General features: G+C 47.6%; 1 protein-coding gene across 1 annotated transcript in view; it reads left to right on the forward strand.

Moving 5' to 3' along the window:
* The window catches only part of DDHD1 (DDHD domain containing 1), a 94,435-nt gene extending 83,279 nt beyond the window's left edge, over positions 1-11,156 (forward strand). Inside the window, exons 19-21 of the mRNA XM_038756714.1 lie at positions 5,171-5,383; positions 8,246-8,329; positions 10,187-11,156. Of these exons, the coding sequence (XP_038612642.1) occupies positions 5,171-5,383; positions 8,246-8,329; positions 10,187-10,368 (479 nt within the window). The 3' untranslated portion in view covers positions 10,369-11,156. The remainder of the gene's footprint in view (positions 1-5,170; positions 5,384-8,245; positions 8,330-10,186) is intronic.
* The last annotated feature ends 4,801 nt before the right edge of the window (positions 11,157-15,957 follow it).

The following is a 15,957-nucleotide window of genomic DNA, read 5'->3' on the forward strand; positions in this document are numbered from 1 at the left end:
GTGTGCAGAGCACTGTACTGAGCGCTTGGAAAGTACAATTTGGCCACAGAGACAACAACAATAATAAGAAGAAGAATAATCATGGTGTTTGTTAAAGCGCTTACTATGTGCCAAGCACTGTGGTAGATACAGCGTGAAAAGCAGCGTGGCTCAGTGGAAAGAGCCCGGGCTTTGGAGTCACAGGTCATGGGTTCAAATCCCGGCTCCGCCAATTGTCAGCTGGGTGACTTTGGGCAAGTCACTTCACTTCTCTGGGCCTCAGTTCCCTCATCTGGAAAACGGGGGTGAAGACTGGGAGCCCCCCGTGGGACAACCCGATCACCTTGTAACCTCCCCAGCGCTTAGAACAGTGCTTGGCACATAGTAAGCGCTTAATAAATGCCATCATCATCATCATCATCCATGCAATTAGGTTGTCCCACATGGGGCTCACGGTCTTAATCCCCATTTTCCAGGTGAGGTAACTGAGGCACAGATCAATCAATCAATCGTATTTATTGAGCGCTTACTGTGTGCAGAGCACTGTGCGGAGCGCTTGGAAAGTACGATGTGGCCACAGAGACAACAACGATAATAATAAGAAGAATAATCATGGTGTTTGTTAAAGCGCTTACTGTGTGCCAAGCACTGTGGTAGATACAGCGTGAAAAGCAGCATGGCTCAGTGGAAAGAGCCCCGGCTTTGGAGTCACAGGTCATGGGTTCAAATTCCGGCTCCGCCAGTTGTCAGCTGCGTGACTATGGGCAAGTCACTTCACTTCTCTGGGCCTCAGTTCCCTCATCTGGAAAATGGGGGTGAAGACTGGGAGCCCCACGTGGGACAACCTGATCACCTTGTGACCTCCCCAGTGCTTAGAACAGTGCTTTGCGCTAAGCGCTTAATAAATGCCATCATCATCATCATCCATGCAATTAGGTTGTCCCACATGGGGCTCACGGTCTTAATCCCCATTTTCCAGATGAGGTAACTGAGGCACAGATCAATCAATCAATCGTATTTATTGAGCGCTTACTGTGTGCAGAGCACTGTGCGGAGCGCTTGGAAAGTACAATGTGGCCACAGAGACAACAACAATAATAATAATAAGAATAATCATGGTGTTTTTAAAGCGCTTACTGCGTGCCAAGCACTGTGGTAGATACAGCGTGAAAAGCAGCGTGGTTCAGTGGAAAGAGCCCGGGCTTTGGAGTCACAGGTCATGGGTTCAAATCCCGGCTCCACCAATTGTCAGCTGGGTGACTTTGGGCAAGTCACTTCACTTCTCTGGGCCTCAGTTCCCTCATCTGGAAAATGGGGGTGAAGACTGGGAGCCCCACGTGGGACAACCTGATCACCTTGTGACCTCCCCAGTGCTTAGAACAGTGCTTTGCGCTAAGCGCTTAATAAATGCCATCATCATCATCATACATGCAATTAGGTTGTCCCACATGGGGCTCACGGTCTTAATCCCCATTTTCCAGATGAGGTAACTGAGGCACAATCAATCAATCGTATTTATTGAGCGCTTACTGTGTGCAGAGCACTGTGCGGAGCGCTTGGAAAGTACAATGTGGCCACAGAGACAACAACAATAATAATAATAAGAATAATCATGGTGTTTTTAAAGCGCTTACTGTGTGCCAAGCACTGTGGTAGATACAGCGTGAAAAGCAGCGTGGTTCAGTGGAAAGAGCCCGGGCTTTGGAGTCACAGGTCATGGGTTCAAATCCCGGCTCCGCCAATTGTCATCTGGGTGACTTTGGGCAAGTCACTTCACTTCTCTGGGCCTCAGTTCCCTCATCTGGAAAACGGGGGTGAAGACTGGGAGCCCCACGTGGGACAACCCGATCACCTTGTGACCTCCCCAGTGCTTAGAACAGTGCTTGGCACATAGTAAGCGCTTAATAAATGCCATCATCATCATCATCATCATCCATGCAATTAGGTTGTCCCACATGGGGCTCACGGTCTTAATCCCCATTTTCCAGATGAGGTAACTGAGGCACAGATCAATCAATCAATCGTATTTATTGAGCACTTACTGTGTGCAGAGCACTGTACTAAGCGCTTGGGAAGTACAAGTCGGCAACACATAGAGACAGTCCCTACCCAACATCGGGCTCACAGTCTGTGCCCAAAGTCACACAGCTGACAAGTGGCGGAGCCGGGATTAGAACCCACGACCTCTGATTCCCAAGCCCGGGCTCTATCCACTAAGCCACGCTGCAATCCCTACCCACCAACGGGCTCACAGTTGTCCATAGCCATTGACCCTAAAATCAACCAATCGTATTTATTGAGCGCTTACTGTGTGCAGAGCACTGTACTAAAAGGAAGCGGTCTAGTCTGCGTGCCCAGAAAGATGCCACCCTGAAGCCGGGTTGCCCTCCTGCTTGTGGAGACGAGAGCTTGGGATCTGCTTGAGAAGCAGCGTGGCTCAGTGGAAAGAGTACGGGCTTGAGAGTCAGAGGTCATGGGTTCGAATCCCGGCTCCACCACTTGTCAGCTGTGTGACTTGGGGCAAGTCACTTCACTTCTCTGGGCCTCAGTTACCTCATCTGGCAAGTGGGGATTAAGATTGTGAGCCCCATGTGGGACAACCTGATCACCTTGTATCCCCCCAGCGCTTAGAACAGTGCTTTGCACATAGTAAGCGCTTAACAAATGCCATCATTATTTTATTATTATTATTATTATTATCTGCTTCAATCCCCGGATAACTCACCCCGCTCCCCATTGCTCCCTCCCAAGTGTTACCAGGGGCTTTCCAGATTGAACCGTTTCAAAAGCCGTAAGGTCCGTTGAGGCTTAAATTCCATCACTCTGTTAGAGGGTGACAGCGGTGACCTAGTGGAAAGCTCCCAGGCCTACTAGGAGTCAGAGGATCTGGGTTCTAATCCCGGCTCCGCCACTTCATCATCATCAATCGTATTTATTGAGCGCTTACTGTGAGCAGAGCACTGTACTAAGTGCTTGGGAAGTACACGTCAGCAACACATAGAGACAGTCCCTACCCAACAGTGGGCTCACAGTCTTAGAGAAGCAGCGTGGCTCAGTGGAAAGAGCACGGGCTTTGGAGTCAGAGGTCATGGGTTCGAATCCCGGCTGCGCCGCATGTCTGCTGTGTGACCTTGGGCGAGTGGCTTAACTTCTCTGCGCCTCAGTTCCCTCATCTGCAAAATGGGGTTTGACTGTGAGCCCCACGTGGGACAACCTGATCACATTGTATCCCCCCCGGCGCTTAGAACAGTGCTTTGCACATTGTAAGTGCTTAACAGATGCCATTATTGTTGTTATTATTAAAAGGGGGAGACAGAGAACAAAACCAAACATACTAACAAAATAAAATAAATAGAATAGATATGTACAGGTAAAATAAATAAATAGAGTAATAAATATGTACAAACATATATACATATATACAGGTGCTGTGGGGAAGGGAAGGAGGTACGATGGGGGGGATGGAGAGGGGGACGAGGGGAAGAGGAAGGAAGGGGCCTGCTGGGTGACCTTGGGTAAGTCACTTCACTTTATTGGGCCTCAGTTTCCTCATATGAAAAACGGAGATTAAGACCGTGAGCCCTCTGTGGGACAGGGACTGTGTCCAACCTGATTAGCTTGGATCTACCCCAGTGCTTAGTACAGTGCCTGGCATATAGCAAGCATATAGAGAAGCAGCGTGGCTCGGTGGAAAGAGCACGGGCTTTGGAGTCAGAGGTCATGGGTTCGAATCCTGACTCTGCCACATGTCTGCTGTGTGACCTTGGGCGAGTCCCTTCACTTCTCTGGGCCTCAATTACCTCATCTGGAAAATGGGGATTAAGACTGTGGGACAACCTGATCACCTTGTATCCTTCCCAGTGCTTAGAACAGTGCTTTGCACATAGTAAGCGCTAAACAAATGCCGTCATCATTATTATTATTATTGTTATAAGGATTTAACAAATACCAAAAGTTTAAAAAACAAAAGTGCCATAGTGCACTATCTCCACAAGATGGCAGTCTAAACCGGAATAATAAAATCCCACAGATCAGATTATTTATAATAATAATGATGATGATGATGGCATTTATTAAGCGCTTACTATGTGCAAAGCACTGTTCTAAGCGCTGGGGAGGTAACAAGGTGATCAGGTTGTCCCACGGGGGGCTCACAGTCATAGTCCCCATTTTACAGATGAGGCAACTGAGGCACAGAGAAGTTATATATTTATTCCTTCAATCGAATTGAGCATTTATTGTTTGCAGAGCACTGTACTAAGCACTTGAAAAGTACAGTTCGGCAACTGAGAGACAATCCCTACCCATCAACAGGCTCTTGGAGTCGGAGGTCATGGGTTCTAATCCTGGCACTGCCAAGTGTCAGCTGTGTGACTTTGGGCAAGTCACTTAACTTCTCTGTGCCTCAGTTCCCTCATCTGTAAAATGGGGATTAAGACCGTGAGCCCCCCGTGGGACAACCTGATCACCTTGTAACCTCCCCAGCGCTTAGAACAATGCTTTGCACATAGTAAGCGCTTAATAAATGCTATCATTATTATTATTATTTTTATTAAGGGTAATTGTTAAGCACTTTTTTTGTTTACATGTCAAGCACTTGTTGTAAATTACTCATTCTGGATACGGTCCCCAGCCCACATGGGGTTCACAGTCAAATAAGAGGGAGAAGAGTTATTGAATCCCCATTTTTCTGTTGAGAAAACCGAGGCACAGGAAAGTTAGGTTGACTTAGCCCGGGTCTCACAGGTGCCGGGATGAGAGCCCAGGTCCTCTGGATCCCAGCCCCGTGCTCTACTCACTAGGCCGTGCTGCTTCTCCTGCTGATTCCCTCTATAGCTAATGTTCTGTAGGACGGACCCCTGGACCCATAAGGGCCAACCAAGCCCTTGAATTGCTTGTCACACTTGCTTTATCGCTGACAGGATTTTCATCGCAAGTATTAAATGGGTTTTAGGAAGAAGGGCTGGGGACAGAATCGTCTCTTTAGCTTTTAGGAACGGAATCTGTTTTGATAGTCTAGATTTATTTGGCAACTTTGAGTAAGGCTGGGTGGGTTTCATGTGCGGGGAGGAGGGCGGGGGGTGGATGTTTCCCTGCCGAGCGCTGCGGGCCCCTCCGGCCCCGTGGGCCGGCTTGGCGGGGATAACCACGACTCTGCCTGTGTGTGTGTGTGTGTGTGTGTCCGCCGCAGGAGCCGCCAGCATCGGGAAGGGGCTCGGAGGGATGCTCTTCTCCAGGTTCGGACGGTCCAGTAGCTCCACCTCTTCGCAGTCGTCGGAGACGTCGTCGAAAGAAGGGATGGAGAGCGGCGAAGACAAGAAGGCTGGCGGGGCCCAGCCCGTCCTCCCAGCCGGCGCACCCCAACCCTTCCCGCACAGCAGCTCTGGCTTCCTGGACTCCACATGTTAGTGCCTCACATCCTCTCTTCTCCTCAATCAATCAATCTCTCTCTCTCTCTCTCTCTCTCTCTCTCTCTCTCTCTCTCTCTCTCTCTCTCTCTCTCTCTCTCTCTCTCTCTCTCTCTCTCTCCCTCCTCCTCCTCCTCTCTCCCTCCTCTCTCCCCCCTCTTACTTTTTCTCTCTCTCTCCTTTCTTCTCTCCTCCTCTGTCCTCTCTCCCTCTCTTTTCTTCTCTTTCACTCTCCCTCTTCCTCTCTCTCTCTTTTCCTCTCTCTCTCTCTTTTCTTTTCTCCTCCTCTGTCCTCTCTCCCTCTCTCTTTTCTTCTCCCTCTGTTTTCCTCTCTTCCTCTCTCCCTCTTTTCCTTTCTCTCTCTTTCCTTTCCCCTCTCTTTGTCTCTCTCCCTCTCTAGAAATTGGCTAACTCTCTCTCTCTCTCTCTCTCTCTCTCTCTCTCTCTCTCTCTCTCTCTCTCTCTCTCTCTCTCTCTCTCTCTGTCTCTCTCTCTGTCTCTCTCAGCCTGCTTGCGGGAGCTGGGTTCTGCTTCGGCTTTAACCGTGTACTGATTTTTAAAGCGAACAAGTAGGCCAAGTGGAATGGATGCTGGTACCCTTTTCTTCCCTCCCCCTCCATTTTTAGAAACCAGTTTTTGATGCGTTGAGTTTTTTCCTTTCCTTTGCGATCAATCCATCGGTGCTATTTATTGAGCCCTGAGTATGTGCAGAGCCCTGCAATAACCCTAATGGGCAGAGCAGTCAGAAGGGACTGGGTTCTAATCTCCGCTCTTCCGCTTATCTTCTGTGTGACTTTGGGCAAATCGCTTCACTTCGCCAAACCTCAGTTCCCTCATCTGGAAAATGGGGATTAAGAATGTGAACCCCATGTGGGGCAGGAATTATTTCCAACCTGAATTGTATCCACCCCAGCGCTTTAATACAGTGCCTGGCACATAGTAAGTGCTTAACAAATGCCACTATTATTACTATTATAATAATAATAATGACATCAGAAAAGGGAGGGAATGCAAGTGGCCCATCCGAATCCCGAGGTGAAGGTGATGACCCTTCCTTCCCAGGCAGAAGGATCGTGAAGCACCACTGACAGCGTTGCTTGTACAGTGCCTGGCACATAGTAAGCGCTTAGCAAATGCCATAATTATTATTATTATTATTATTATTATCACCACATATTCCTTCGAAGGTTAGATACCATCACCCGAGGGAGGAAAACCTTGGCCAAGGTGAATCCCCGGCACCAAGCCCGCTCCAGGCCTCCGGGCCCGGCCAGGCCCCTAGACTAATTTTAGCCCCGACGGTCTTGGCAGTGCAGTTGGGCACTGACTTGGCGTGGAGCCTCATGACATCACAGCTAAAGCATCTGCAGATTCCTTTCCAATTAGCCGTGGCTGGTCATAATAATGATAGTATCTGTTCGGCGCTCACTACGTGCCAAGCGCTTGTTGGAAGCTCTGGGGTAGGTACAAGGTTAACAGATCGGAAGCGATCCCTGTCCCTATCTTCATCCCCCGTTTCCAGATGAGGGAACTGAGGCCCGAAGAAGTGAAGCGACTCACCCAAGGTCTCACAGCAGACAGGCGGCGAAGCCGGGATTAGAACCCAGGTCCTTCTGACTCCCAGGGTCAGGCTGTGTCCGCTAGGCACGCCGCTTCCCTGTTCACGGTTGGAATAATTGTGCAGTTCCGGATGCTTTCAGGATCGAACCCATGGAGGGGTGGGTGTCCTGAGCTACGTGGCTAATTCTTCGGCTGGCAGAAACAGCTACTCTTCATTGTTAGTGCCTTTAAACTGGAAGCTCGTTCTGGGCAGGGAACAGATGCTAATCCTGCTGTATTGTACTCTCCCCACTGCTTAGTACGGTGCTCTGTATATAGTAGGTGTTCAATACATGCCATTGATTGAGAAGCAGCGTGGCATCGCTGATAGAACACGGGCCTGAGAGTCCGGTTAAGGTTGTGGATTCTAATCTCGGCTCCGCCGCTTGCCTGCCGTGGGCAAGTCATTTGACTTCTCCGTGTCCGTTGCCATATCTGTAAAATGAGTAATGAAACTGTGAGCCCCACGTGGGACGGGGACCGTGTCCAACCCGATCTGCTTGTATTCATCAGTCTTAGTACAGTGCCTAGCAAACAGCGAGCGCTTACAAATACCACAATTATTATTATTGATTGATTGAATATCCTATTTAATTGGCGGCCTCCAGTCTCCTGTCTTCCATGCACAAATCAGTGAGGGCGACATTTTCCAAAAGTCCTTCTTCCCGGACGTGGCGATATGATCCGGGCACTCTTCCCTCCTTTCCTGTCTTCCTCCTCCCCCTCTCCCCATTTTCTGAGAAGCCCTGATCCTGACGCTAATTCTCCCCGATGCCAAAGGATGAGGCGGAGGCGTTTCCATTTTCTGGTCCGAGTTGGGACGGCTTGGGCCCAATTGGGAACGTCGATCTCCGGGGCCTTGGGAGGCAACCGGGACCATTCGGCCCTTCCTTTACCTCTTCGCTGTTCTCCAAACGCTCCGGCCACTTGAATCGTTGCTCTCTGCCCGCTTTGCATCTTGCCGCAAGAAAGCATTCCAGCCATCCGTCGAACTCTCCTCCACCAGGATAGAGTGAAGCCGATTCCAAGCTGTGTGAGTGCTTAAAGGAAATGCCACGCTGTTCTCTGCACCGGCGTTATATCTGCTTTCCCGGGAATACAGGGCTCTTCAGAGTGGTCCAAACCCTCTCTGCTTTCCACCTCACATCAGGAGAACGTGGGCCGTGCCCTTCGGCCAAAGCTCCGTCGGAGATCATTTGACTAGCTGTCAAGCTCGCAGTGGATCACCTTCAGCAATGATCTGTTTTGTTTTTTCGCAGATTTCAGACTCCAAGAATCGTTCCTTAACCTCCCACAACTTCTTTTCCCGGGAAATGTAATGGAGAATAAAGGCGATTTCATCGGTATGGTATAGTCGGGGAACAGCCTTGGGAATAACACCTTTCCACCACTTTAACAACTGGACTGATCCATTTATCAAGTGAAATCACTTAGGATGTTACAAACCACCAGCTTGGGTCTTTACCCAGGTTCCCTCATTTTTAATCAGCCTAAAATGACCAACCAGGTCTCATATGCCAAACAAACTGAGGTGGTTTTTGCCCTAAAAATGAAATTTAAATAATTCCCTTCTTGCAAGAAAAATGTAAACATCCCAGCAGCAGACATTCAGCGCACTTATTTGTGTTCCTGCACTTAATATTTTTCTCGAACCTGCTTTCATTCTTAGAAAAATTCTCCGAGGCTCTCCCTGGGCTGTTTAAAAAAAAATTGGCGTATATAGATGCAAGGGACTTGTAACTCTCCACTTCCTTGGTTTCCCAAATTTAAGTAAGATCACCATTTGGTGTCTGCCAGTTTGACAGTGATGTCTCACTTTAACCCAAGGGTTTGGGCAAAATAGATCGAACTTCTTGGCTCTACCTCAACTCTTCCGTCGGGCTTCTCACCGTTGGATGATTTCTCGGAATACACATGAAAGGAATCGTTTAATCACTTGGAAAAATGAAGCATGTTTAGGATCTAGTTGAGCTTCCAGCAGATGAATCTTGACATTTCATCTCTGATTCTTCTATCTCTTCCCCTTTTCTCTGTTCTTTTTTCCCTCCCCTCTGTCCTACCTGATGTTTTAGCCCTCTTACACAGGGGGCCAAGGTATTCTTCACAGTGTTTTCTTCCAACTTCATCATCATCGATGGTATTTATCAGTGAATCAATTGTATTTTTGAGCATTTAGTGTGGCAGAGCATCGTTTTAAAGCGCTTGGGAAAGTACAATACAGTAGAGTTGGCAGGCACGTTTCCTGTCCAACTTTGTCCTTTTGAGATACTTCTTTCCATTTGGTGCCGATAGGTACAATGGGATTTTTATTCTATTCCTCATTGCTTTTTGTGAGGTGGTTTGTTTTTTGTTGTTGTTGTTTTTTTAAACAAACCTGCTTACAGAGTATGATTTTGTAATTCTCTGGATCTTTATATTTCACATTCTTCAGATCCATAGGAATAGTAGCAGTCAATCAGTTAATCCTGTCAGGCAAGCCAGGGCAATGCGATTAATTGTCAGAGGAAGCAAATTCCCTAGCTACATGCTTATTTATCGATGTTTTCGATAATACAGAGATCGAGGAAGAGTAAAATATTCCTTTTTTCTGGTATGTGAAGCGCTTACGATGTTCCAGCCACCGAACAAAGCGCTGGGGGTAGATAGGAGTTAATCAGGTTGGACACAGTCCCTATCCCACAGGGGACTCGTTAATCCCCATCCCACAGGGGACTCGTTAATCCCCATTTTGCAGATGAAGGAACTGAGGCCCAGAGAAGTGAAGTGACCCACCCAAGGTCACCCGGCGGGGAAGTGGCGGATCCGGAATTAGAACCCAGGTCCTGACTTCCAGATGTGAGCTCTATCCACTAGGCCTTGCTGCTTCTCTAATCCCCCAACTTGTCTGCTGTGTGACCTGGGGCAAGGCACTTTACTTCTCTGGGCCTCAGTTACCTCAGCTGTGAAAGAGGGATTATTACTACGAGTCCTACGAAGGACAGGGACTGGATCCAACCTGATTATCTTGTATCAACCCCACTACTTAATACAGTGACTGGCACATAATAAGCGCTTAACAGGTACCGTTTTCTTTAAAAAAAAAAAAAAAAGGACCAAAGATTAGACCAAGCTGTTTTGACTCTTGGTTAGGGCTTTCTTGGGTGTCTGGTAAAAGAAAGCTTTTCTTTGAACTGTCTGCTTTTTTGTCGTGCTCTCTCCAGTGGAACTGGATCACAGGATCGACTTTGAGCTCCGAGAAGGCCTGGTGGAGAGCCGGTACTGGTCAGCGGTGACGTCCCACACCGCGTACTGGTCTTCCTTGGACATCGCCCTTTTTCTTTTAACCTTCATGTACAAGCACGAGCAAGACGAGGACGAGAAGCGGAGCCTGGAGCCCATCTGAACTCTTCGAGAGCGCTTCGGTGGCCCAAGACTTCACGTTCGAAAAGCCGCGGGTGGAAAGACCTGGAGGTTGCAGGTTTAACCCGGCTTGGATTTGATCTGGTTTCTAAAGAGCAAGCAAACTTGAATTTATTTCAGAGCACCGTAGTTGTATTTGAAGCATTTTCCGTGCTGAAGAAGTAAATTCCGAGTTCTTTTTCTCTCCAACGTCAGTACCACATGTAGCATCGCACAAAGAACCGTGGGCGAGGAAGGATTGGGAGACCTTGTATGGTAGAAAATCATAACTACTCTTGGGTTTGTCTAGAGTATGGAAATGACCTAGTCGATGACATCTAACTTATTAACAAAATATATGTCGTTACAAACCTTAAACTGCCGCGGTCCTGTTTATTTGAATGTATCAGTAAATACCGAGGGGTGGTGTTCCTTTCCCTAAACCTTCGTTGAAATTGTTTCTCCCAGTTCCAAGTGAGAGGCCAGTCTAGCTGCAGGCTTAAAGGGTGTATTCACTTCATCTTGTTCTAGAAAATTAATGCTTTAAAAGCAAGAAACAAATGAACTACTGTATTTATATAATTTATTACCTCTGACTAACTGTTCCGGTGTATGAAACATTACTTTTTTTACTGCTTTCTTTGGGCATAATTTAAGAACCACGTTTATTTTCTACAGCATTGAGAAACTTTTTCCTCAGAAAGACATATCTTTGTATCCTTCAGATGAATATTTGGACACGGTGGCACACTTTCAGTATTTTTTTGCATTAAAAAAGTTTGTGGTTTCACACAAATGACACAGCTGTTGTTCCGTTTTTGGGGCAAGGTAAGCTTTTCAGATGCGCTTTTGCCTTTAGGTCGGACCTTGAAGTAAACGGGATTGGGTTTTTTTTCCCGAACTCCATTTTGGACCGATATCCCGAGCTCCTCTTGAGAAGACAAAGGTTGAACGATGATCGTCGTACCAAGGGTTTTAGGGTGTCGAAGAGAATCCGTAAGTGCGGTAGAATGCTTTTAGCGGATCCCAGTTAGTGAGAGCAGTTTATGAAGTTGCTTATGATGCCTTAAGATCTCTTTCTCGCTTGAGAGAAATGAGCTAATCTGTGCTGATCATCATCATCAATCGTATTGAGCGCTTACTGTGTGCAGAGCACTGTACTAAGCGCTTGGGAAGTACAAATTGGCAACATATAGAGACAGTCCCTACCCAACAGCGGGCTCACAGTCTAAATGCAGTCTTCTTTCAAACAACGCTTTCCTGGGAATTCTTCGAGTCTGATTCGGTTCTCAAGAAAAGACGCCTTGTTGGCTCCGGAGTGGCTGAATCATAAGAGATGTTCGAGGGGGGCAGAAAGGGTGTTCGCTCAAACACGCGGTCATTTTTTGTAACGAGCTGGAATGTCACGAGTCCTTCAGGAATATTTACGGGCACCGAGTGAGCACCTACCGTCTCTTTGGTTCGCTTTTGCCAGCCATACTGGGGTAAAGAAATACCAGTCACGTAGTCGGAGGAATTTTGCTTCGTCTGCATTGGGTTCCCAGTGTCTGTTCCCAACCCCCTTAGTCCTTTGGGATCCATGGATGAGACCGTGTCAGGTAAGTGATTTGTACGGAGAATTCCTCACATGTGGCAGAGGAGTCAAATTGCCGAATTGTACTTTCCAAGGGCTTTAGTATAAGCGCTCAGTAAATACGATTGAATGAATAAGTCGTTCCAAAACGAGAAGCAACGTAGCCGAGTGGAAAGGGCATGGCCCTGGGCGTCAGAGGACCTGGGTCCGTTCATTCATTCATTCAATCGTATTTATTGAGCGCTTACTGTGTGCAGAGCACTGGACTAAGCGCTTGGGAAGTACAAGTTGGTAACCTATAGAAACAGTCCCTACCCAATAGCGGGCTCACAGTCTAGAAGGTGCTAATCCTAGAACCTGCTTAGAACAGTGCTTTGCACATAGTAAGCGCTTAATAAACGCCGTCATTATTATTATTATTATTAATCCTGGCTCCACCCCCTGTCTGCTGGTGAGTCACTTCACTTTCTCTGGGCCTCAGTTACCTCATCTGGAAAACGGCGATTAAGATTGTGAGTCCCGTGTGGGACAGGGACTCTCTCCAACCCGATTATCTTGTATCTACGCCAGCGCTTGGTACGGTGCCTGGCGCGTAGTAAGCGCTTAACAAATACCCCCCAAAAAGAAAGAAATCATTTTGCTGGAGGAGAAATAATAATAATAACTGGCATTTGTTAAGCACTTACTATGTGCAAAGCACTGTTCTAAGCGCTGGGGAGGATACAGGGTGATCAGGTTGTCCCATGTGGGGCTCACAGCCTTAATCCCCGTTTTACAGATGAGGCCGCTGAGGCCCAGAGAAGTTAAGTGACTTGCCCAAGATCATCATCAATCATATTTATTGAGCGCTTACTATGTGCAGAGCACTGTGCAGATCACACAGCAGACGTGGTGGAGTCGGGATTCGAACCCATGACCTCTGACTCCAAAGCCCGGGCTCTTTCCACTGAGCCACGCTGTACATTTCACTCTAAACCTTTGAACCGGTTTGTGTTTGCATGTTGCCGTGGACTATATGTGTACATATTGAAGTGTGTACACAAAACACGTAGCTTTGGCTGGATTTTAAAGCTAAATCAGTTACGGAGTAACATTCAGCGGCCTCCGGGTCGAGTGTTGAAATGGGCCAGAAATTCTGTGTTGAGACCGTTAAAATTTTGTTCGTTCTTTTTGGGTTGGGGCTACGACGACTCTGCAGGGTACGGGTTTTGTGTTCTCATTTTAAATGAAGGTAGTTCTGTATACCAAACTTCACGGTGACCAATTTTTACTCCTGTTGAACATCTCCGCCCCCGTAACTCTTCTGATCGGAGGTTTGTCATCTGTGGACTTTTTGTGACATGCCATTTTTATCACATTCTTGAGTTTATCACAGTTTCTTTCCCAGGATAGTAAGATTGTGAGTCCCGTGTGGGACAGGGACTCTGTCCAACCCCATTTTACAGATGAGGTAACTGAGGTACAGAGAAGTGAAGTGACTTTCCCAGAGTCACACAACTGAAAATTGGCAGAGCCGGGATTTGAACCCGTGACCCCTGACTCTTTGGGTCCTGCTTCAGTCATTGCATTAGAGAAGCAGCGTGGCTCAGTGGAAAGAGCCCGGGCTTTGGAGTCCGAGGTCATGGGTTCGAATCCCGACTCTGCTACATGTCTGCTGTGTGACCTTGGGGAAGTCACTTCACTTCTCGGAGCCTCAGTTCCCTCATCTGTAAAATGGGGGTGACGACTGTGAGCCCCACATGGGACAATCTGATCACCTTGTATTCCTCCCCAGCGCTTAGAACAGTGCTTTGCACATAGTAAGCGCTTAACAAATGCCATCATTATTATTATTTTTTTTATCACATTCTTGAGAGTTACAGTTTATTTCCCAGGATGGTAAGATTGTGAGTCCCATGTGGGACAGGGACTCTGTCCAACCCCATTTTACAGATGAGGTAACTGAGGTACAGAGAAGTGAAGTGACCTGCCCAAAGTCACACAACTGAAAATTGGCAGAGCTGGGATTTGAACCCGTGACCCCTGACTCTTGGGGTCCTGCTTCAGTCATTGCATTAGAGAAGCACCGTGGCTCAGTGGAAAGAGCCCGGGCTTTGGAGTCAGAGGTCATGGGTTCGAATGCCGACTCTGCCACATGTCTGCTGTGTGACCTTGGGGAAGTCACTTCACTTCTCGGAGCCTCAGTTCCCTCATCTGTAAAATGGGGATGACGACTGTGAGCCCCACATGGGACAATCTGATCACCTTGTATTCCTCCCCAGCGCTTAGAACAGTGCTTTGCACATAGTAAGCGCTTAACAAATGCCATCATTCTTATTATTATTTTTATCACATTCTTGAGAGTTACAGTTTATTTCCCAGGATGGTAAGATTGTGAGTCCCGTGTGGGACAGGGACTCTGTCCAACCCCATTTTACAGATGAGGTAACTGAGGTACAGAGAAGTGAAGTGACTTGCCCAGAGTCACACAACTGAAAATTGGCAGAGCTGGGATTTGAACCCGTGACCCCTGACTCTTGGGGTCCTGCTTCAGTCATTGCATTAGAGAAGCAGCGTGACTCAGTGGAAAGAGCGCGGGCTTTGGAGTCAGAGGTCATGGGTTCGAATGCCGACTCTGCCACATGTCTGCTGTGTGACCTTGGGGAAGTCACTTCACTTCTCGGAGCCTCAGTTCCCTCATCTGTAAAATGGGGATGACGACTGTGAGCCCCACGTGGGACAATCTGATCACCTTGTATTCCTCCCCAGCGCTTAGAACAGTGCTTTGCACATAGTAAGCGCTTAACAAATGCCATCATTCTTATTATTATTTTTATCACATTCTTGAGAGTTACAGTTTATTTCCCAGGATGGTAAGATTGTGAGTCCCGTGTGGGACAGGGACTCTGTCCAACCCCATTTTACAGATGAGGTAACTGAGGTACAGAGAAGTGAAGTGACTTGCCCAGAGTCACACAACAGAAAATTGGCAGAGCCGGGATTTGAACCCGTGACCCCTGACTCTTTGGGTCCTGCTTCAGTCATTGCATTAGAGAAGCAGCGTGGCTCAGTGGAAAGAGCCCGGGCTTTGGAGTCAGAGGTCATGGGTTCGAATCCTGGCTCCGCCAATTGTCAGCTGGGTGACTTTGGGCAAGTCACTTCACTTCTCTGGGCCTCAGTTACCTCGTCTGTAAAATGGGGATTAAGACTGTGAGCCCCACGTGGGACAATCTGATCACCTTGTATCCTCCCCAGCGCTTAGAACAGTGCTTTGCACATAGTAAGCGCTTAATAAATGCCATCATTATTATTATTATTATTATTGCATTCGAAAGGGGCTATAGAGGTAGGATTAATGCCGAGTTCCTAAATCTCTCTTCCTTTAGAGATTGGAGCGCGCTTCAGGAATGTTACCAGAATTTTTTTTTCTTGTTTTGTTTTCCCTTTTCAAGATTCGAATGATAGCGATATGAGCTTTTCCTCTGCCTTTGTTTCTGGACGGTGGAGGGAGCGTGGTGAGCATTGTCCGGCCCCTTATGTTTTATCGTTTATAGGTAAAAAGGCCGCAACCCACTTCCTCCCCACCCTACCTTCTGTTTAGTCAGGAGATCGGGGAGAATTTTTCCTTGCAAAAGCATTTTTGCTGCTTCTAATAATAATAATAATTTGGGTATTAAGGGCTTACCATGTGCAAAGCACTGGGAGAATACAAGGTGATCAGGTTGTCCCATGTGGGCCTCACAATCTTAATCCCCATTTTACAGATGAGGGAACTGAGGCACAGAGGAGTTAAGTGACTTGCCCAAAGCCACACAGCTGATGAGCGGTGGAGGCGGCATTTGAACCCATGACCTCTGACTCCCAAGGCCGGGCTCTTTCCACTGAGCCACACTGCTTCTCTTCTACATCTCTTTAATGTTAAGATGGGGAAAATGAGCGTAATATTGTGTTCTCGCCCCTCTCCCGGTTCCAAACGTGAAAGGTGCCGAGGCGAGGAAATAGCCGAGAATCCGACTTCTGTTACTTTCTGAGGATTTTGAG

This window comes from Tachyglossus aculeatus, chromosome 14 (assembly GCF_015852505.1).
Source record: "Tachyglossus aculeatus isolate mTacAcu1 chromosome 14, mTacAcu1.pri, whole genome shotgun sequence".
Lineage (NCBI taxonomy): Eukaryota > Metazoa > Chordata > Mammalia > Monotremata > Tachyglossidae > Tachyglossus > Tachyglossus aculeatus.